The sequence below is a fragment of the Pempheris klunzingeri genome, chromosome 16, assembly GCF_042242105.1.
Source record: "Pempheris klunzingeri isolate RE-2024b chromosome 16, fPemKlu1.hap1, whole genome shotgun sequence".
NCBI lineage: Eukaryota > Metazoa > Chordata > Actinopteri > Acropomatiformes > Pempheridae > Pempheris > Pempheris klunzingeri.
In genome coordinates, this window is record NC_092027.1 from 14,545,092 (window position 1) to 14,567,433 (window position 22,342).

Sequence of the window (22,342 nt, forward strand, 5' to 3'; positions counted from 1 at the left end):
TGTTGTCCTTTCAAGTTCCTGTACAACGCTGTATGTTTAACAAGAGGCATGTCTGTATTAATTTGAGTAAATGAGATCAGTAGTGAAGGTTTCCACAGTTGAGTGGAAGCAGCGCTGTGTGTGGCAGCCTCTGAACAGTGGGAGGTAGGGAGGAACCACGACAGGCTCCCCATGCGTGAGGAGAAAGGCTGTTTCCAGGTCATCTGCTCCTCAGACCTCCCTGCTGTCCAAAGGCTTGTTACAGTGCAGTACTTAGCTCAGCCATGGCCTTCTTCTCTCTTTCCTTCTTTCTTTTTTTCTTCTTTCCATCTCTGTCCTGCCCTTCAGTTGTTCCTTCACATGTAGATCAAATACGCCTCTCTGCTGGAGCGTAAGGCCTTTTCTACATCGCCTTTAGAAATATATGAAAGAGCTCTTGGGAACTGAATTCACTTGATTAGGCCCTGTCTCGTACCCACTCTCTGTCTCTCTCTTTCTGCCTGTCTCTCTCTCTTTCTCACTCTAACACACTTACTTGTACACATACAGTAGATAGAAACACACACACACACACAGTTATAGGGCCCCTGCTGGGTTGGAGAATAGGAATAGGTCAGAGAAATTCTTGCACACCATTGCTTGTTTATGAGGAGAATAAGCTGAAGTTGACGTTACTGTATGAATTTCCTGTTCAGAGGTAGTACCATTATTTGCAGTGAGGTCACAGTGGAGGGAGGAGAACATGATCATTTCTGATAATTTAAACTCTGTGCTCATGAATCTAAGATGACACCTTTTTTGGACAAAGACAAACACATAAACTGCAGGTTACATTTGGGACAAACCTAAACATTGAAGATGTGTTTGTATGTGTTTTCCTCATATGCCCTTCTTTTCTTTCTCACGTTGTCTACATTTTAATGTGATAGTATTGTAAGTAGGTCCCATGTGTAGCAACAGTGGTTAGTAGCCAGTAGCTTCGGGGCAGAGCCTGTGGCTTTCTCCATTTAGTTCCATGCCAGGCTAATAACAGGCTGCCTAGCCGAGCTGACTGCCTTCTCACGTTATTATGTGTGTCCTGTCTCCCAGCCGAGCCCTGCCCTGATACGTCAGCAGATATCGCTGTCACTGCTATGTGGCTGTGGGCCTCAGCCACTCTCACACAGTGACTGCCATGGTGATTTCACTGTAAAAGTGCACACCACCACAAGATAAAGCAGGAGCAGACCTTTAGTAAATATAAGTGTTTATGTATGCTTTAAAAACTGTCAGGTATATTGTACCTGTATATTTTAATAGAAAATCTGTGAGAAAAAAAATTGTTGATAGATGTTTAGATTGTTGTATAGATGTGTCCCATTTTATTCCTATGCAGCATCGTAAAATGGTAGACCTTTTATAATTGCAAGCATTCATCAGAGACTACATTTCCCATAGGTGCTTCACTTCCTATTGTAACCCTTTCCAACAGGCGTAGATTTTGTGGGGAAAAAATGTGCAAGCCAACCTGATAAAATACCAGTATAAAATGCAATCCTGAGGCTTGTAATAATTTTAACAACTATACTCTTCATGCAATCAAAATGCTCATAAAATGTCACTTTTTCCAAATGCAGTAATTGTTCACATCACAGGCTGGTTGACTCTGTGTATGTGTAGCTAGGACTGTCTGTAACATTGCATGGGTTTTGCAGGTTTGTGATTGGCCGAGAGCGTCCGGGTCAGCAGAGTGAGGTGGCCACGCTCATCCAGCAGACCCTGGAGCAGGAGAGGAGACAGAGAGAACTGCTGGAGCAGCAGTACGCCCACTATGATGCTGATGACGACGAGGTAATGACCACATGCAACCCTGGCCACTTAACAGGATGCTATAATCTTGAAGGTGCAATAGGATTATGAATATATACATATGACATTATGAGCATCTTAAAATATTTCCAATGTGCAACAAGAGTGAGATGACACCCCCCGAATAAGAGGAACATAATGCATTTTATTAATGCTCATTAAATTTCATTTATGTGAGGTTCAGTACACTCAGTTCTTATACATGACACTATATTGGAAAAATGATGCTTCTAGTTGTCACTTATATGTAAATCAGCTCCGTTCTTATGACAGTCAAGTGGAAGTTTTAGCTTATTAACTCCATAAAACTGAGTGACAGTAGGCTTTGATGCTGGCACACAAAATACGCACACACACACACACACACAAACACACACTAAGAGGATGTGAGCTTCAGTCTTAGAAAGCATCACTCAGCGTTTCCCCTGTCTGATTTTGCTGCTTACTCACAGCACATTTAATCCACCAGACACTGAGCTCATGGCCCCGCAACTCATGCTGTGTGTGTGTGTGTGTGTGTGTGTGTGTGTGTGTGTGCGTGTGTGCGTGTGCGAGCACACACATGCCCTGGAGACTCACACATTGTATACATACATGAAATCACACACAGTAATATAAATCAATGCGAAGTGTATCCTCACTCACGCACTGTCTTTACCAATGTTGTTTAAAGTCTCTCATACATAAAATACTGCTCACCCCAGAAGCTCTTATTAAAGCTCCTAAAGACAGTTAAGGCCTGATTTCAGCTGTTAGGGAAGACCTCACTGCAAGAAAACTCCCTCCTTCCGTTTCCCTCCTGCTGTCTGTCATCATTTCAGATCCAGGGCACATAGTGAAAATCAAAATAATAACTTGAGGTTTTGGATGAGCCACCTATGCCACAGATCCCTGGAAGGACACATAAAAATAAGAATGGCGATTCTATTAGAATGGTTAATCCATACATAGATTACAAACTGCTGTAAAAACACACTTCAAATCTGCCACATTGGAGCACCAAGCCGTCCCCACGTAACTGCCAATAGGATAAACGGTTACAAAACCATTACAAAGATCTATGAGGCAATAAAGGGGGCTCATCAATATTAACATCTCTATAAATATTAGAACAAGTTCTCACTGGGTGGGCAAAGAGGGAGGTTATTTCTCACTCTGAGTGTTGCCTGGGCAGATGTGACAGACAGCTCTTTATTGGTGCTGGGGCTCCTGTCCCAAGAGGAAGGGATGCTTCCTCAGTTAGCAATAGACGTCACACACACACACGTCAGTCCATTTGTGTGTTTGATTATATGTAATCTAGGACACATGCATGCCCATCTGTCAGCAGTTAAATGCAAAAACACACATGGGAAAAGCATGGAGAGACACTCCACAAGTCTAACTATTCACATATCTGCTTTTATTGTTATTTCTCTTAATTTTATATGACTGTAAATTAAGCAAATTGGACTGTTATTTGGACAAAACATGTAATTGAATCAATAATTTGGTAATTAATAAAAATGTCTGAATTACAAAGAAACATGTGTGAAGATAAAGAATAAAAGGCAACTAAATAAACAAAAAGTATCACATCAATCACGAATTAATAGAAGTAGCTGCCTTGCGTTACAGTACCGACAGATCTGTTCTCTCGTGCATGGACCAACATGGAGACCCGTGAACACACACACATGCCACGTCTTTTAATTTATACTCTACTTCAGCTCACTGACTGACTTAATTGTTTGTCAGTTGCTTGTGAGAGCTACTGGATACCTGAATTTCCCCCAAGGGATGAATAAAGTATCGATCTATCTATCCATCTACATCATATAGGATGGATGGAAGAGATGTTAGAGGTTTTCATTTCTGGGGATGATTACATGATTGCAGAATTCTTCCTGTGAGGGTAAAAATACAGTATTGACATTTTAGCATCACATCCCAGCAATTTGGGTTTGATTATCTTTAACAGCTGGTTTTGGCTGATGTGAGGCATCCATTTAATTTGCTTATTCAGGCTCATCCGTATTATTTAGCAGCCAATCAGGTGTATCAGAGCTTTCCATAAAACCTTTACAGTTTTAATGAGGACTTAGATGTATGTATGAACAGTTTATAAAATGTGTAAACTATTGATTATGAGAGAGGTTTTTAGTTAGGTTTTTAGTTTATTGACTTAAATTTACAATACAACAATATTAAACACTATAGTGTTAGTCAAAAGAAAGTATTTGGCCCATTAAAATACTATCGTGTATATGTCAGCATTATGCCATACAAACACAAAGTCAAAGCTGCACACAGAGGCTCATATCCACTCCTCCTCCAGTCAAAGGAGCAGTCACAGCCCTCTCCTGTAGTGGATGACAGTCATTATGCCAATATCATACTCATATTAGACATGCATAGTGCAGATCATCATACACTGAGCGCCCTCTAAACAACTAGATTCCTCCTCAAATCGTCCCTTTCTCCCCAAATCCTTCATGCATGGGGTAGGAGGTGATGTATTTATCATATGTAAATTGGTGTTTGACTGCCCTCCCATGTGTTCAATAGTTTACTCCACCTTCAGTAAATGGGCCCTTAATGTAGGATGATGGTACCATGGCAACAAGCAAGTCTATTATGGTAATGGAGCTCAGTGTCGGCTGTGCATGCAAACACATCAGGCCTGAGCACTGTTATCTGGGCCGGACATAGATGGAGGGAAGAGCAGGGAGAGAGATGTGGAGAAGATATAGGCAAAGATGATGATTGAGGAGATGAGGTGTGTGTGTGTGTGTGTGCGTGTGCGTGTGCGTGTGTGTGCGTGTGCGTGTGCGTGTGCGTGCGTACGTGTGCGCGAGAGAAATAGAGAGAGAGACTTTAGATTGACCAAACAAGATTGGGAGTAATGAAGAAAAGAAAGACAGTAGGAAGTACATAATAGACATTGCACACATTAATCCTCTTCACAGTAAAACAATTTATTTTTTGTTTATGTTGTGAATATTTGCATAATGATTAAATGAATTTATGGGGAAAAATCAGCTTCGATTGATCTATAGGAAGAGAGAAAGTTAGATAGGATAGGACAGCCTTGTGATGTTAAGAGTATGAAAGAGATGTTTTTACAGAGTAGCTCTACTGGAAATATCCGGCTCTGTTGGTCGTCAGCCAAAGAATGAATCAACCGATGCATTGAGATCCGATGCCTAATGGCCTATGCCAGCATTCATTATACAGCATTTTGAAAACTGGAGAAAGGAAAACCTGCCTTGGTTAGATGCAGCATAATGACCAACATTAATGTCCAATCCAAATGTCCGAGGTTTATAAAATACTGTTTACCATTTTAAAGCTGTAATAATGAGTTGCTTTTTTCTGGTGAATTTTATAACATTTATGCAATAAAGGGCTTAAACTTCAATAGTTTTGACCTGTGACCTCCTTACACTTGGGACAATATGGTGACTAATATTTAAAACTAATCAGATGTGACATTCAAATTTGGGCAGCACAACTTATCTTTGGCTTATTTTTATAGAAATGACACTCATGGTTGACCAGGCTGTCAAAGCAATTTATTTTTGACAACGTTTTGGCCAACTAAGTGGGTTACCCTAAATCTTATATAACTGGCAGCATTAAAATAGCATTACTTATGCAAAATAGAAAGTGGAAAAAAATATGGCTTGAGGAAAATGGAGTTTCTGGTAGTGCTTGACACGCAATGCACATCAGGTAGAGCAACGTGATGCACTCTGACTGGTGTAGCTTTGAGGAAAGATGGGAGATGGAGAGAGAGAAAGGGAGCAGTGACAAACTGATGCTGCAGTTGGACAGCTGGGTGTCTGATTGGCTGGTTTCCCTGTTCAGGCTGTTTTGCAGCCTGTTCACTCCTTATTCAAGGATGAACTCTAACACAGTAGCTCTTCTTGACGTTTCATTTCTAGTTGGCAAACAGATTTTGGCCGCTGTAAGTAACTGTTGCTGTTGTGATCAGCTGTAGCTAGCTAGCAGGCAGTTAATTCAGCTACCGTGGGCTGGTTTACTTTTAATGTTTTGTCACAGAGGCAAGCATCTGATGAAAATAAATAAATAAATACTCTGCAATCTTTTAAAAACCTAGAAGGTTGTTTAATAATAATTATAATTGTCCTGAAATTTTTTCCATCAAAGACACTGTTTAAACCAGTTTCCCAAGTTGCTGCCATTTTTTCCCAATTCAAACGATCATGGATGGAAGCTGGAAATGACTTATATCCCAATTTAGTTTGTACAATATGAGCCAAACCACCAAAATCATTCTTTTTCTTCTTCTTGTAATTATTGTTTTTATGAATTTCATCATCATTATATTGATTTTTGTATTTTCATACATATTTTCATTATGTATATACACATTTATATTATGTGTTTTACAAAAAGAGCATGGACAAATGTCATTTTCATTGAAATACAGTTAAAGATTAAAAATACAGAGAAAGTAGATCCTTGTCTCACCTGTACACTGTGATGCTGGTATGAAATGAATCTGCCGAAACGACTACATGACTGACTTTGCGTCCCCTCTTACAGCAGACAGGAGAATACGCCACAGACGATGAGGACGGGGGGACAGCGGAACCTGGCGAAGAGAAGAGCATCGAGGTGTTTGACCTGCCAGAGACAGAGGAAATCTTGTCTCCTTCTGAGTTAGACGCCACTAAACTCTACCAGAAGTTCAGAGAGGTAAACTCACAGGCTTTCTCATCTACAGTTAAATCTCAATTCTTTAATGTCCAGACACATCTGATGGGAGCCTGCCACATTTTTTGCTCAGTGTTTTGAAAAACACATTTAAAATAGCAAATAAACCCGCAGCCACTAGAATAACCTGGCTCCAGGAAAAAGGTCATTTAATTAAACAACAAAAGATACCAACATAATGGAGTCCAGCACCCCATCTTGGCAAAGTTATATTCTTTTGTGGAGATCTAAGATCCGCTTACATTCCCTAATTCCTAATCTGGATGATTAGAGGCATGAATACAAAAGCGATGTAAGACCTGTGCTCATTACATCTCCAAATACCCATGTTTGGTGAAAACCCACAGACGAGGAGAAAGAGCTAACACTTTAAACCTGCATTTAAATCGATTTGAATCCTGATCTTGGCAACTCTTCACACAACCGGCCGCTGAGAATAGAAATCCCTTTTGTTGAACTTTTGCTACCATCGTTAACAATAACCTCACCCTTAAAACCACAGCTATAGAAAATGAATTTGCTGACTGTTAACCCATTTATGCTTTTCAGGCTGCTGAGAAACTGGTAATATTGATTGAACGCTCCAGCACTGTTTTTGTCTCTATAACACTTCGGCTTTTCTGTAGACTGCCACAATAGCTGTGTGACACATTTAACAAATGGCTTCGGCTGCACCACAGGGGATGTCGAGTGAAACTATAATGTAATCCCTGGTCACAAAATGTGTACATTTGTTCCATTTTCTCATTTTCTCTGGATTTTGACCTCTCTCTGTGTAGCTCTTACCTTTTTTTCATTTAAAGGGCTCTCCCATTTCCCTCTACTTTCTCATTTCTTTTTGCTGCATTTTACACATCCATGGAGCAAAGAAGCCAGGCAGCTTTCAAATAAGCTTCCTGACTTTTAAAAGACCAACAGGAAGAAGATGTGATAGTAAAGATGTTCTTGTTGTCCGACGGTGAAGAAATAAACCTTTTATCTTATCTTATCCAAGTGTGTCATATCTATTACTAAAGTGAATATGTGAAGCTGAGCAAAATACCAAATAGGGCCCACTACGATATGAGGAAATGTGTTACAATAATGCCAATGCAGCTACAATTTCCATTTGATACAATAGAAACTTGGCCCTCAGTTTAATGTTCAGTGTTGCAACAAGCAGATACAGACTGTTACGTTGTTATACAGTGGCTGAAATTATGTTCTAAATAAACTTAAGTGGTATTTAAAAGATATGTCCACAGGTTCAGGTCTGTCTGATAACCAAACTCAGTTGGCCATGCAGTATGTGCATTGTTTGAGTCAGTTTTTACTTGCTGTAATCATTCCTCCTGTTCATGCTTTACATTAAATGATGACCTCCTACTGTAACATGCCTCCAATTGAAGTGCCCATCACTTCCATCCTTGCTCTGTGAAAAAGTTTTAAAAAGTTTATCTGAACTTATTATGAGGCCTCTGCAGTCTGAGTCTGTTAAATCAAGCATGTATTTTCCAAAGTTAGTCTTTTTAGGGCAGACAGTGTTTCCCTGCTGAGCTGCAGTGGAGGGTAGCAACACAAAGCAGGACTGGTAGGGCGCATACCATTAAGGTTTTGTCCACGGTGCAGCGGCCTGGGTTTGAATCTGGCCTTTGGCACTTTGCTGTATGTCACCCTGCTCTCTCTCCTATCTCACTCCTGTCACACTAAAGCTGTCCTATCCATTAAAAAGCAAAAAGGTAATCTTTAAAAGCACACTGTAACTACAGAAGACATGAACTTGATTTGTCTAACTCAAACTGTAGAATATATTTAGTGTTTAGTATTAACATCGGGAATGATAACAACAAGGAAAAGTGGTTGTTCATAATGTTTATATGGGCTATTGTTTAAGAACACACTTGAAAAATTGTAACTATTCCTTTAAGGTGGAAAAGTTAAAATAAAGCATCATCCTTGTCACACTTCAAATTCCCCCAAAGCTCCCAGTGTTGCTCCTTCCCCATTTCTCTATTTCTGCCTCACTTACTAGAGCTCTCATTTGCTCCCATTTCCACATTTCTTGTTCCTTATCCAGTTCTTCCTCTCCATCTCCTCTTCTTTTTATGTCTACTCTGCTCTGTCATTATCTCTCTCTCTCTCAGCATCTGCCTCTAAATGACTGCTCATCTCAACTTCCATCCATCTCTCCAACATGTTACACTTCAGAAAATACATGAGCCTTTTTTGTCTGAAGATTTTATCAGTTTTAGACATTGCAAACTTTTGGAAGATAGTTACATTTTCTCATAAACAAATTGTTTTTAAGAATAATTAGATTTAATCTTAAATTACTCTCCAGCCATTTGTCTATCTCTGTCTATTTATCTCTTGCTTTTACTTGCCTCCTCTGAGAGTGTGTGTCAGTGCTGGAGCTGGGATGCTGTCAGGGGAGGACAGGGTCGGCTGCCTCTGTCCGTCACACTGTATCGACAGTACAGAGAGCCTGCGCAGCCATGCATTTGATTATCTGACCGCCCTCTCTTTTCTCTCCTGTCTCCTCTTCTCTCCGCCTCTGCTCCCAACAGCTCCAGATCAAACACACGGTGACCGAGGCCGAGATCCAGAAGCTCAAAAACAAGGTAAGAGATTAAAGCTGTCAGCGTGCAGGCTGGTTGTGGGGTCAAATGACAGAAGTTTGTCCAAGTTCAAACAATTTGTAAAAGGATGTGAGACAAGTGTGAGGACGTCAGGGGGGCACAGGTTTGTGGTCTTTAGGAACAGGAAGCAGTTTACTAAACCACTGGCTAATTTCTTTCTGCTCAAAAAGAAGAAGAACCTACAAATCTGAGCTATCTTTAAGAACAATCAAGGTTTTTGCAAGAGGCTCCAGTAGTTGCCTTTCCAGTTGTACCTAATGTAAAAAGCCTGTAATTATAGTAGTAGTGTGCCCTTCCATGTGCTGCACCTTGTACAGTTTCCTGCAGTCTAAAAGTTCTCCATATGTGCATGTGTGTGTGTTTACTTATATTTACATCTGAAGCGTATAATTCATTTGCTCTATCAAATTAGTTAGCTAATGGCCTAATTGGATTAATTCCCAAATGAATGTGCTGAGAGTTGATGTGATCAAGTTAATTACAGAAATGGTGTCTAAAACATGTTTTTTGGGGGAGAGTCAGGATAGATCATTTTGAAATTGAAAAAATAATTTTGTGGTCTCAACCAGTTGAATATGAGTGTAATATTTATGAGTTGTCAGACAGCTAATGCCTCAGTGTGAGGGACAGACTATGTAATCTGGTAAAATATGAAAGCTTTTATTCCTAAACACAATAAAAAACAAAAGCATCGTCTAGGATTCCTCACTCTGTGTGAGTAAGATTTCCTCCCCACATTCAAGCATCCCATGTTTAAACTACAATTGTTTCTGTTCCCTTCCAGTTGGCATCAGTGGAGCGGGAGAAGCAGCGCTGGGAGAAGGAGAAGAGCCAGTTGAAGGCCAGCATTGAGGAGAACAAGGAGAGGATGTTGAAGCTGGAGAGCTACTGGATCGAAGCGCAGACCCTCTGCCACACGGTCAACGAGCACCTGAAGGAGGCCCAGGCACAGTACCAAGCTCTAGAGAAGAAGTACAACAAAGCCAAGAAACTCATCAAAGATTTCCAGCAGAAGTGAGTGACCCTGGGTTTTTATCCTAATCCATGATTTGGGATTGAGGGAGGAATTTAACTACCATTTGACTTCCGTTAAAGTGCATTTATGTTTCCGGTTCAAAAGTATGATTATCTGCTGTGCATGTAAGCGAACTGCAGAGGTTGCTGTAACTAATCATGCATTCTCTAGCTGAGGTAACTTCTCTGAAATTGATGTAAGTGTTCCTCATTTTGTCGGGAGAAGAACCACAGAGGGTTACCAGATGTGACGCTGAACACCACTGGTCTAAACTGGTCTAAATGTCAAATACGTCCCAACAAACATGATTAAAGAAAATGAAAACCCAGAATCATTCAGTAAAATTCATTAGGATATACTTTAACCCATTTGAAAAAAACAGTATAAAGCTGCTATGTAATGAATTTTTAGGTGATTACAGCATATTCTGCCTTTTTGCTTGTTGAAAAAAGAGATTATTCCAGTGAGAATTCGTGCAGTCTACTGTGTGTGTTGTTTTTAGCCCATTAACCTTAGTGTTAAGCACCGCAGACAGGACAAAGCTAAAGCTTCTTAACTCAAGGTCCACTCGCAAGCTTTTTCCCAATAGCATCACAAGGTCTTCATCAGCGGATGGAGTCCGCTCATGTCATTTCTCATGGAGATATCTTAGTTGTCAGTATGGACCTTTGATCAGGTGACCAGAGATATGAAGGGTGGAGATTATAAACCCTGGTTATGTTGCTTCTGGTTTGAAAAGAATTATTGATCTCCTCTTTAACCTGTTTTGATTTTGGTCCCAGACAGCTTCTGAAGAGACAGCTGATACTTCTATAGTCCTATTTGTTCTTTGTGCTTGAGTTCAGACGAGAACAGTCTGTTTTCATTGTGTAATGTAGCACACTGCAGCCAGAAAACCTCTTCTTCTCAACCAACTCTGTCTCCTTGACTTGCTTAGAGAGGCACTTGTCAGCTTAAAATGAAACACAACTTAAACGTCTATTATAACTCCTACATTTGAATCATTTCTTGAATTAGATCATTGCATCAATCCTACCATTAAACCTGCACGTTAATTAATAATTTTAGATATATTCCGTCATTATTCCTTTTACAGCCTCGCTTGCTTCAGTGAGCAGAAAAGAGAATATCTTCTGAATTTCTATCTGTGAGACAGAGCGGCTCTTTTTATAGTCCAAGCCTTAGCCCATTTGAACAGTAAGAGCTGAGTTTCCATTCTAATGCAGCGCAACCCTCCTGCTTTCCAGTGCATTGATCTCTTTGGTCAGTTCCATCACAACCTCTCCTGCTCAGCTTCAGTCTGACTGCCTCTAATTGGCTCTGGCCCTGCAGGCCAAATGGAAGCTGGACCGATGAAACAAACTCGCCATGCTGATCTGTAGCAGAGGACTGAGCAGCAGAGAGGAGAGAGCGAGCTCACAGAGCAAGGGCAAAGCAGGCAGCGGGAAACAAACAACAAACAGTATTAGATTATTATTATATATTAATGTGTTATATTATACTGTATAATATTATGTATATTATACTGTATGTATATATTATATTCCTAGGAATGTAAATGTATGTGTGTGTTTTTCAGTGTCTGTTTGTCTGTGTGAGAGAGAGAGAGAGAGAGAGAGAGAGAGAGAGAGCAGCAGGGTCAGAGTGAAATGAATCGCACTAAAGTCCTGAGACAGTCTCAGCTCCCTTATCGCCACAGCTGAGCGAGAGGCAGGCACTGACACACATGGCGAAACACGCACATACTGCAAATGTATCTTGTTTTCCTGTGTTAACACACACCTACTCAGCACATTACGATCACCCCTCCCCTTCCTCTCGCTTCTCCAGAGAGGTGGAGTTTATCCAGAAGGAGGATGCGGAGAGGAGGCGGCTGGAGGAGGCCGAGAAAGCTCACCTGGCTGAGATCCAGGGACTGCAAGTCAGGGTAAACCAGATCTTTTTAAGTTTACTGTGTCTATGTCACCTCCACCCTCCTCTAACTACCTTTGCTGTTGGTCTGTCAGTATGTACAAACTTCAGCGTATTTGCTTCAAAAGAAAACAGCAAGCTGAACCAACCTGAAGTGAAAATAAACTAATGTGCTTGATGATCAAGATCATTGGGTTTGCATGCTTCATGTATTTATACAGTACTTTTCCTTTCATGGTACAGGGTGTAAATATGTAAGAGAAATGAAATCCAAATCCAGTAATAAACATGATCAGAAAGATCTGTGTCTTGTAACAACACTGTGTCACTACTGTTTTCCCTCAACATAAAATCTGAAATATCTGTGCCCCTCCTGCCACATGGAGAAAGATTTTCTCCTCCTTGGACAGTGACAGCACTTTGACTCTGTGTCCAGGGGCTTGTGGTCGCCTCTATTGTCAAACTCTGTATTGATTTTCTGCTTTCCTAGTCAGAAAACATGACAGTTGTGTTGTTTCGTGCTCAAGTCTCAGGCCATGCCCCACAGTTGAGTGGGCAGTCAACCCAACTGTCCCCTGCTATTATTTTGCACTGAGCCACTCATTCTACTGCACTGCATTGTACAGGGGGAATGGTGAAGTGTGGCTCTAGTGAGAGTGGTGGAAAAGTAATATAATCAGGAATTTAAGCCAAGAGCAAGACACACTGTTCACGGTTTAGCTAAACTGACATGGTACAAAATGTACTGTAGATTCAAATACTTCACTTGTGCTTGTCATGTGCACTTGGCCAGCCTCTATAAGAGACTTTAGTCGTTTCAGATGGAATCAAAAGATGAATTATGTGCTCCTCATCATGTAGGTCATTTGTTTAAGTGCTTTAAAGCAGCTGTTTTGACAGATAAATGCCTGCAGCTGATTAACATTGATCGGTTCCTCTCCCTCTACAGATTGCAGCATTAGAGTCCGAGCTAATGCAGCTGATGAAGCAGAACGGCATCCAGGTCAACAACAACAACAGCAACAGTGCTGAGAGGCTCAACGCTCAGCAGCACAGCCCTAAATGGGCTCCAGCACATGCCAGAGGTCTGTTGGCCAGATTATTATTATAATATTTCTCTTCTAAATATAATAGTCCTACATTTTGGGAAACATTTATTTTCTAATCAGCCTACCAACACCTCTAAAGCTCACTCATTAACACATTAAATCTCATTTGTTTAGTCCGTACAAATAGCTAAAGTTAGAAAACAAGTTGTGGTTTTACAGGGAGTTATGTTATCTTATATGTAAGAAATAGTTCCACATAACTTTTACACTTTGGTTTTTGTAAGGATTAAACAAACAAAATATAATGTGATCATTTCTGAGCCTTAGATGTGCTGGTATGTCCCCTGTTCCTGGTCTCTGTGTTAAGCTAAGCTAACAGTGTCCTGAACAGACAGCAATGGGAGAAGTATCGAATTTTCCATCTAACTCTCAGGAAGAAAGTAAATTAGCATATTTTCGAATGATTCATTTAATGAATGCAGTGACAGCTCAAATAGGAGGAGTAAGCGATTACACAAACATGACACCCACATATCTTTATACTTGGGTCTGATGAAGTCTTAAATAAACTCACAAAGTTTCTTTACTGCATTTCTTGTTTAGATATGTATCAACTGAGTACCTAGAATTTGTCCCTAAGGTGACCCATGATGCAACTCAACAGCGTTGCCTTTATCTTTTTTTAGCCACTGCAGTTTATTGACTCGTGCCCAGTGAAGGACATTGGATTGGACTGTTTTGTGTCAAAGAGTTTAAGTTTGCTATAGCCACATGGACACACAGACAAAATGCAATGGATACACAATGGAGTGAGGCCTGGATGTCTTACACTCACATCCTCCCCTCCTACACTACCGTAACCGTCACACGTACTTCCTCTGACTCTAGTTTCACTTTGGACCTCCACAAACAAAAACAAACATGTAATCCCTTTTGAGCACATCTGTCTGGCTTTGTTCTCCTCAAGTCTTTTTAAGCTCTGCTGGCTTTATTTCAGTGGCTGCATCTGTCAGAACAGGGCGCTCATAGAGAAGTGCCATATCTGATACTGTACAGTGCAGACAGGATAACAGAGTGATTGGATCTGCACTGATCCGAATAAGGCAGCCCATTATGCAATATTACAAAGGAGGGGTCAAGGGAGACTGCTGGAACAGGATGTAAAGAAGAGAGAGAGAGAGAACGCATGTGGGAGGAGAAGACAAAATCTGCTGAAACGATCTTTGAGATTTAAATGATTTCAGTTTTTGTCTGATCTGACAGCATCTCCCCGAGCACTCAGGGACTGAGCTGAAAAATGATAATTGTCTGCCTAATTAATAGGCAGGCAATTGACTTTTGGGGGAAGACTTGATATTTTAACTGAGTTAATGTTTTGTAGTACAGTCATTTAAATATTGGTGTCAACACTGGGGCCAGGCCAAATTTAGCTCCTCCCAATGCGACTGAAACAAAAGAAAACATGCACATAATTAATGGGAAAATGCTTTTGATGAGCAAATGCATAATACAGTATAATTGTTTACCTTGTCAAGCTAAATCACAGTTGCTTTTACTTCCGCTTCTGTGTGTGTGTGTGTGTGTGTGTGTGTGTCTCTAGACCTGAGGGAAGGCTCTCCCCACTCACCCAGCAAAAAGAAGAGCTACAGAGCAGTCGCCCGAGACAGTGTGAGCTCCACGGAGGGAGAGGTGTGTATCGAAACACACACCAGCATTCCTGATTTAACAGCAGCCTGTTGTAATATCAACCAGATGTGATGTTTTTAATTATTCTCATGAAACTACACAAGTCTTATATTTTACCACAGAGTGTTTGATTAGTGTGTGTGCGTGTGTGTGTCTGTTTTTGTGTCCTGTCCATTTCACTTTATTCCTTTAATGGATTAATTGCCGTGTGTTGCTCTGTGGCACTAATTGTGGCTGTCACAACTTATTGTCTCTCCTAGTGTGATAATAACAGCCACAGTCTTTTTCTGGACGAAAGGCTCTCGTCTTGCTAATGCCGTCACTTAACTCAGCGAGAGTAGGAATGAGTTCAGATTGGATAAACAACTGGAGAACTGAATCAGTATTGGCAGGAACACAGAAAGCAGGCAGTGTGAGGCTTCCAGGGGAAAAGAGGGCGAGGAATTAGAAATAGTGAAAGTATGTCAAGTGACTTCTTACAGATTAGTGTGCAGCACTGGCTGTTCAGATCAGTTTTCCTTTGATTGCATTAAAATCTTCAACTTTTCAGCCTTTCATTTAAATTTTTCATTCATTTTCTTTCCATCACAATTCTCTCAATTCCCTCATCTCACCCTCTCCATTACCCTCATATTTCCTTCTCCCTTTTCCCTCATTTGCTTCACCTTTCCCTCTCTTTTTATCCCTTTACGTCTGTCTTCAGGTCTCAGAGGGGCATGGCAGTCCAGCTCACAGTCATTCTGGCTCGAATCGTAGCGTGGCCTCTTGTGATGGAGGAGCTGCGGTCCTCAGGGCCCCTGGCAGTGCAGAAAACTCCCCCAGACGAACACTGCACCAGCCGTCCACCACAGGAGCCCTCCAGGACAGTAAGGACACCCACACCCTCACTACATCCAGTACTGCTACAGTCAAATCTGTAAAATATCTCTCATTATTTTTTTTTTCGCTGTGTAAACTTATCACTTAAAGTAAGAGTAACCTCAGTGTGGGATGTTTGTGATCACAGATTCTGTGATGTTGAGCCCTTCTCTCAGTCTGGAGGAACACACAGAAGCTCTGGACTATGGGTAAGATTACTGTGAGAGTGGAATGCCATATTGAGTGAGATATAGTTGGAAGAAGCTGATCAATTTGTAAGTTTATGTGATTATTTGTGAAGAAATTAGATTTTTTCCCCCTATAAATGTATTAACAACTTCTGTACACATTTGTGAAAAGGTCCTTGTATTCACTGCAAGCTGTGTTGGACCACTACATTTTTAACTCTACCTTTGTTCCATTCAGGTCCTCCCTCAGGAAAACTAAAGTGAAGGACAAAGATCCCAGAGCCTCACCTGGAAACAGGTAAATAACTACTGCATCAGAGTACCAGAGTTATTTTCCTGATGCATCTCAGGCATTAACCGATGAATGATACATTGTGGGACACTGTCCAGCAGAGGGTTTTTTTGTTGTTGTATCTCTCCTTTACGAGTCCAGGTCCAGAAACTGTTTATTACGATGTGATCGAGACTGACCTCTAATTAATTCCTCTATCCGTCTGTCTGTCTGTCTGTCTGTCTGTCTCTCTCTCTTTCTCTCTCTCTCTTCCCCCCTCAGCTCCACAGAGCACTCAGCAGAGGACAGTCCAGAGAAACTCAAGGCCAAGGTACATGAGGTTTGGCGACTGTACAGTTCAGCAAATAATGATTAACTTTTCAGATATTTTACATTGAGGACATTGAAGGACACTATGTTTTGTCCTCTATAATGTAATTATAAGTCCAATTATAGCAGGCGTTTTGCCACATCAACAATGTACACTGATACTTTACTGCTGTAAGTTTATGGTATGCCATTTGGCTTTGATGTTGTGTTATTTCTGTTGAACAGACCTCCCTTGCATGGCCCCACTTCTTCTCTTATTCATATTACTTGGTATTGTATTCATTTGTGTTTTATTCAATAATACGTCAGCCCACTGAAATGAAAATGAGTTGGTACTCTAGAGGTACACGGCTTTTAGTATCAAAGGGAATAATTGCACTGCAATCATAGAAATACATAATTTCATTATTAATTTTCAATAAAATCAACGAGTAGTCCGATATAATCCTAAATATCTCTATAATAAGTCCTCAGCAACACTGTAAAAATGTCCATTTTAGCAATTGTATGATCTGTTTTTAAGTATTAAATTCCAATTTTGTGGAAAACTCTTTTCCCAAGTGTTCCCATTGCAAATCAGTTTGCTTCATGATTACTCTTGAATCAGCTAAATGTCATACTGATACAATAAGCTTAACGTTGTTAACATGGGCATTTGTTGCGGTGTAGGAACTTGCAAGAAAACTGTTCCTAATCCTGTGTAATATCAGATGTGGTTAGCACAGGATTGAGAAGGAGATTATTTTTGATTCTGCACCAATCCAGTTTTCTCTCTCCAAGGACATGCTCTCATCTTAAGACGAGCCCACATCTGAAGATAAATCCATGCCAAATGTATGCACATTAATAGTTATGTAGCGCTTTAATGTAGAGCAAAAGATTCAAGACAGAAAGCTGCAAGTCTGAATCTGTAAAATGTGTCTACAGTAGTCAAGCTTCAGTATATAGCTAAAAGCTCTACACTTTTAACTCTTAAATCTTACATAAACATAATGTTACACTTTGACTCTCAGTTTGTCTCAGTTTTACTCTGAGGAGCAATGGAAATACTGCACATATTCCAGGAGAAGAGAAGGAAGCATAACATTTGCTCTGTAAAAACAACTCTTATTAGTTAAACTTATTAGTTAAAACATGATCGTTTGACCCATGACCATGATTTTCTGCAGATCGAGTGCTGCACCTACTTTTCTCCTCCTGATAGTCAGTGTTCTCAGCAGCAGCTTGTCTCTGGATGTTTGAGCACAGATCTGGATCTTAATACGGTCATTCCATGAATGTCCACACTCACTCTCACAAGGACAGAGAGAGATTTTTGGATTTGGATCGCACCCAGCTACATAATTTCTAATCACTAATCACATTCACAGTTTGTGTTACAATTGAACATCTTGAAAATGAGGGATGTGCACAGCCCTGCTTTCTTGTAGTCCATCTAACTTCTTAAACAGGTTAGTCTAATGTACTTTTTATTGACCGTGATACATTAGGAAGAAGCACATAAATCATTCTGGATTATTAAACTTTATTCCTTCACCCCTCATTCGGTCTCTCTGTTTAAGAAATAGAGGAGCACTTTATCCAATCAACTAAATTCAGCCTCAGAGCCAGTTGGCTCTCACCACCAGTCTTATAAGTGTGTTGTTGATTTCTCAGGGACCCACTTTAAACGATGATCTGAGTGCCAGCAGCAGCAGCTCAGTGGAGATCAGCGGCCTGCTGAGTGAGGCCAAGATGTCAGGACGCTCACACAACCTGGTGCTCTCCTCAGACGAGGTACACAAAGTTTACAAATGCTTCATTTTTTATTGGACGTTCACTACCGGGAAAGTGATTGTAGTGAGATGAAATGCAGTATCAAAAAGGTGAGAACGATACAATACATGAAATTGATTTGACCACACCTTTGAAATACCTTGTCAGTTCCAATATGCCCAAAATGCTCTGAACCCATCTACAGGACATACAAAAATGTGGATCGGAATTCACTTTTTTGATTCACAACTTTAAACAAATTAACTAACAGGATCCTTTTTGTAAAAATGTCAGTTAATTTATTTAAAAGTATACATTTAAATGCAAACAACGACTGACACACGATAATACAATACACAGTGCACCTTTTTATTTTTATCAGCGCCTCCATTTATTATTTTCATGGATGTCTCTGCCAGAAAAAAACAGGATCCCCACAGCGAGCAGATTCTCTTATATTCTTCTGGCAGAAAACAACAAAAATTAAAGTGCCAATTTAGGCTCAGTGTATTCAAATGCTGCTCTAGTGGTGGAAGCCATGTTGTTGTTTTTTTTGTCTCTTAACAACCCAGTTGCTTTCTTTTGTTTTCAATGCTGCCACATTCAGAGTCTGGATATGATAGATGACGAGGTGAGACTGAGGCTGCGAGCCTCCAGAGGCTTGTATTTTACTGCATGCATGTCTGTTGGGTAAAAGCCATCTGTTTGTTTCATTGCTGCACATCATTCATAGTGAAGAATGACTCTGCATGTCCCACAGAGTAATATGAGCTGCTACAAAATCCAAAAAGTTGTCACTCAGGAAATATCTTAAATATCATTCAGTGTTCTGTAGAACAGACACCTTTAGTGCATGGTTAAATACTGTATGTTAGAGTTGGAAAGTTTTGCGTCTTATTGTTTGTCTCTCTCCCTGTTGTGCACGTTCAGATTCTAGATGAGGGACAGTGTTCGAAGCAGCATCAGTGGCAGAACCGCAGCATCACAGAGTGGACCTCCCAGCAAGTGGCCCGCTGGCTCATGGGCCTCAACTTAGAACACCATATCCCAGAATTCACTGCCCAAAACATAGATGGAGAGCAGCTGCTTAAGCTGGAGAGCGCTGAGCTCAAGGTTAGTTAAAACTTGAGGTTTTTAATACATCCAATTCAATTCACCTTTATTGATCCCCCAAGGGGGGAAAATTCAATTTTTTACAGTGGTGGGGAAAGTGGGGAGGAAAACAGGAGGAGAGAGAGGGGAGGAGAAAAAACATGCGACACCAGACTGTACTCGTGTGGAGTGCAGTGTGTATTCTTAAACACACCCAAGAGAGAGCAATGACTAGTTTAATTTTCTGTTCTGTAAAGTGTCCCATTTAGGACTCACCTTGGTCACAAAACAAATGCAAGAGATCCTTTCAATTGTTCAACTCAAATATAAATGCCTTTATGCATCAATTTATTTCAGGTCCTTGGAGTCACATCTTCCCAGGACCGTGCCCTGATCAAGAAGAAGATCAAAGACCTCAAAGTTCTGATGGAGAAGGCCAAAAGGAACCGAGAGAAAGTGGAGAAACAGCGTGAGAAGCTACGAAAAAGAGAGCTGGAGCAGCAGCAGAAAGAGTCGCGCAAAGACAGTGCAGCAGAGTGAAATGAATTGTTAGACCACCTCCCCTTTACTGTAGCACCACACCAAGTAGCATCTCGAGGAGCAGAACATCAGTAGGCCCCGCAAACGAACTCTGAGGGACGCCTACACAGTAGTCAATAGTTCTGTGGTGGAGCTACACACCCAACTGTGGGAGATTGTTGCGTGGCTTATTCACCAAGCAAATCAAACCAAAATGAGAAGTTGGATAAAAGGATGCTGCCCTGCTCATTTGCCTCATTTTAGACCCATCCTGTGTTTTTAGCCATTTAAGAATTTACTCTGTTCTATTTATTTTGCTGTTTATTGCTGTAAATTGGGTTTATTTATTCATATCCAGAGTAAGTCTGTGAAAAGTTCACCTCATCCCATATCATCCCCAGAGCCGTCTGTGTGACCCACCACAGCACCATTAGACATGACGACCATGTACATGTACAGTGATGAATACAGATTCAAATATGTCTGACGTGCCATTTTGATAGACTTATGTATATCCTGTTCAGATACATAGATCAGTGGAATGGCTCTGTTGCTTTGACAAAGCACACACAGGTCAAGCCTGTGTGGTGGATTATACTGTACGATGCATTATTCTTCTCCCACCACTGGGTGTCCCCATGCTGCTTACTTTCACTACTGAAGAAGGCAACACTGGAACTGAAATGGAACCCAGTTTCATTGGGAGATACAAAGCCTCTCAGTACTTGCAAGAACACTGGAAGTGCAATCACTGTAAATGTAACCTCGGTACTGGCTCCTTACAGTATACATGAACCATAGCAAAGCAGTTCACAGAGTATGGATGACAACAACGACACACTGCACCCACTGGACTGGTTCAAATGGAGACTTCAGGTACAATGTAATCATCAAATTTGTAACTTACCAAACCCGTACCACAAAAGCAAACAAAAAAAAGTGAAAATGAAACTTCCTCCTATATGCACAATGTCGCTTTGACTCCGCTTGTAACCTGCTTTTGACCCTTTTTTATATTCTCTCTCAATAACAAAGTAATACCCCGCCGCTGCCTTTAGAAATTCTAGACTAGTAGAATTTTTCTGAACGTTGCCCGCTTCTGTGTGAGTGCTGAAACACATACAGTAGACTAAACATTTTCAATTTTTTTTTCTTTCATGAAAATGACAGAAAGTTCACCACGAAAATTACTTTGGATCATTTTGTTTAAGACTTAGGAATGCTGCCATATAGTTGGGTCATCTCTGTGATCAAGGTTACAGTGAGTCCAGAAAATTGTCTTAAAGATTATTGTACCTGATGCTACTGATGTGATGTGACATTGGAAATTGCACCTAATAGATGCAATATTTTCCTTTTCTTATGAAACTGGTTCAGTAAGACTTAAAACATTTTGATTTACTTGTTAGTTGAAAAAAATATACCTTTTGAAATTATTTTGACATTTGTATGTTAAGCGATTGTTTTAGGATTACAAAGCTCACTGAGAGACATATTCCCTGTGTTACTTCTTTATCATTCCCAAGAATCATTCCGTAGGTTTACAGTAAATATAGAGACACCAGTGTCACCGTGATAGACATGAAGGCAGCTTCGGTTATGATTCCCTTTTGTCTTAAGGGCCCTGCCTGGTGTACTGTTAACAGGCTAAGAACAAGAAGAATAGTAGGGGTTACAGATACCTCCATGCAATGCCACAGTAATACACTGATCTCTTAATGTTATTATTTATTTATTTCTGTATTTAATGAAGCAACTGACTACTGTTTATGATAACTTATACAAAATAAGAGTATTATTAACACCTAATAATGATTTATCCAGAATTGTATGATCACTTCCTATTGCCAAAACATAATTAAAACTGTTCATTAAAAGTGATTTAGATTGAGATGGTTGTTATCAAATGAGGTTTTACAGTTTGAAAATGCAGAGCGAGAAGAAAACCCAGTAATACTCTCCCACCGTGCTTGTGGTTTTCCTCTAATACAACCATAGTGCTGCTCCAGTGCTACTCCAATAACCTGCTCATGATGTATTCTTATGAAATATTTTGTAACACCTGAACCTTTCTGTGAATACCCCCCCTCCCCTGTCAAGTCAGTCAGCCGACTGCACTCTTTTGACTCTTTTGTATGTATAGTAAAACACTGAGAGCAATACGCTGCGAGAATCCTACAGAAGCCTTGTTTTCTATTGTGTCAGTATGTGTGCAGTTTGTCTGAGGGCTGAGGAGGCTTAAAGGTCAGACCTGCGGCCAAATTGGGACTGCAGATCTTTTCTATGTGCTTGACTGAGCTTGCCTGGCATGTGGAAACCAACGTATGGGTGTGACCCTGGTGCTCCTGGAAAGTGAAAAACACAAACGTTTGAGTCTTGTCAGGAAGGGTTTGTCTTTCGTGTACGTAAAGAGCAAAAAGATAATCACCACAAACTGCTAGCCATGCTTTCACTCTTTTAAAAGGCTGTACTTATTCTCCTCCTCCTTCTCTTTTGTCATT

General features: G+C 40.5%; 1 protein-coding gene across 3 annotated transcripts in view; it reads left to right on the plus strand.

Moving 5' to 3' along the window:
- The window catches only part of ppp1r9a (protein phosphatase 1, regulatory subunit 9A), a 52,693-nt gene extending 30,364 nt beyond the window's left edge, over positions 1 to 22,329 (plus strand). For 2 of the 3 annotated variants that reach the window (XM_070846823.1, XM_070846822.1), the window contains exons 6-20: positions 1,674 to 1,809; positions 6,379 to 6,531; positions 9,096 to 9,149; positions 9,952 to 10,181; positions 12,013 to 12,109; positions 13,043 to 13,178; positions 14,743 to 14,831; positions 15,532 to 15,694; positions 15,835 to 15,895; positions 16,113 to 16,172; positions 16,428 to 16,476; positions 16,701 to 16,745; positions 18,132 to 18,251; positions 19,161 to 19,343; positions 19,680 to 22,329. In XM_070846823.1, the coding sequence (XP_070702924.1) occupies positions 1,674 to 1,809; positions 6,379 to 6,531; positions 9,096 to 9,149; positions 9,952 to 10,181; positions 12,013 to 12,109; positions 13,043 to 13,178; positions 14,743 to 14,831; positions 15,532 to 15,694; positions 15,835 to 15,895; positions 16,113 to 16,172; positions 16,428 to 16,476; positions 16,701 to 16,745; positions 18,132 to 18,251; positions 19,161 to 19,343; positions 19,680 to 19,862 (1,759 nt within the window). In that variant the 3' untranslated portion in view covers positions 19,863 to 22,329. The remainder of the gene's footprint in view (positions 1 to 1,673; positions 1,810 to 6,378; positions 6,532 to 9,095; positions 9,150 to 9,951; positions 10,182 to 12,012; positions 12,110 to 13,042; positions 13,179 to 14,742; positions 14,832 to 15,531; positions 15,695 to 15,834; positions 15,896 to 16,112; positions 16,173 to 16,427; positions 16,477 to 16,700; positions 16,746 to 18,131; positions 18,252 to 19,160; positions 19,344 to 19,679) is intronic. The other variant, XM_070846824.1, reaches the window with a different exon arrangement.
- Positions 22,330 to 22,342: the final 13 nt, after the last annotated feature.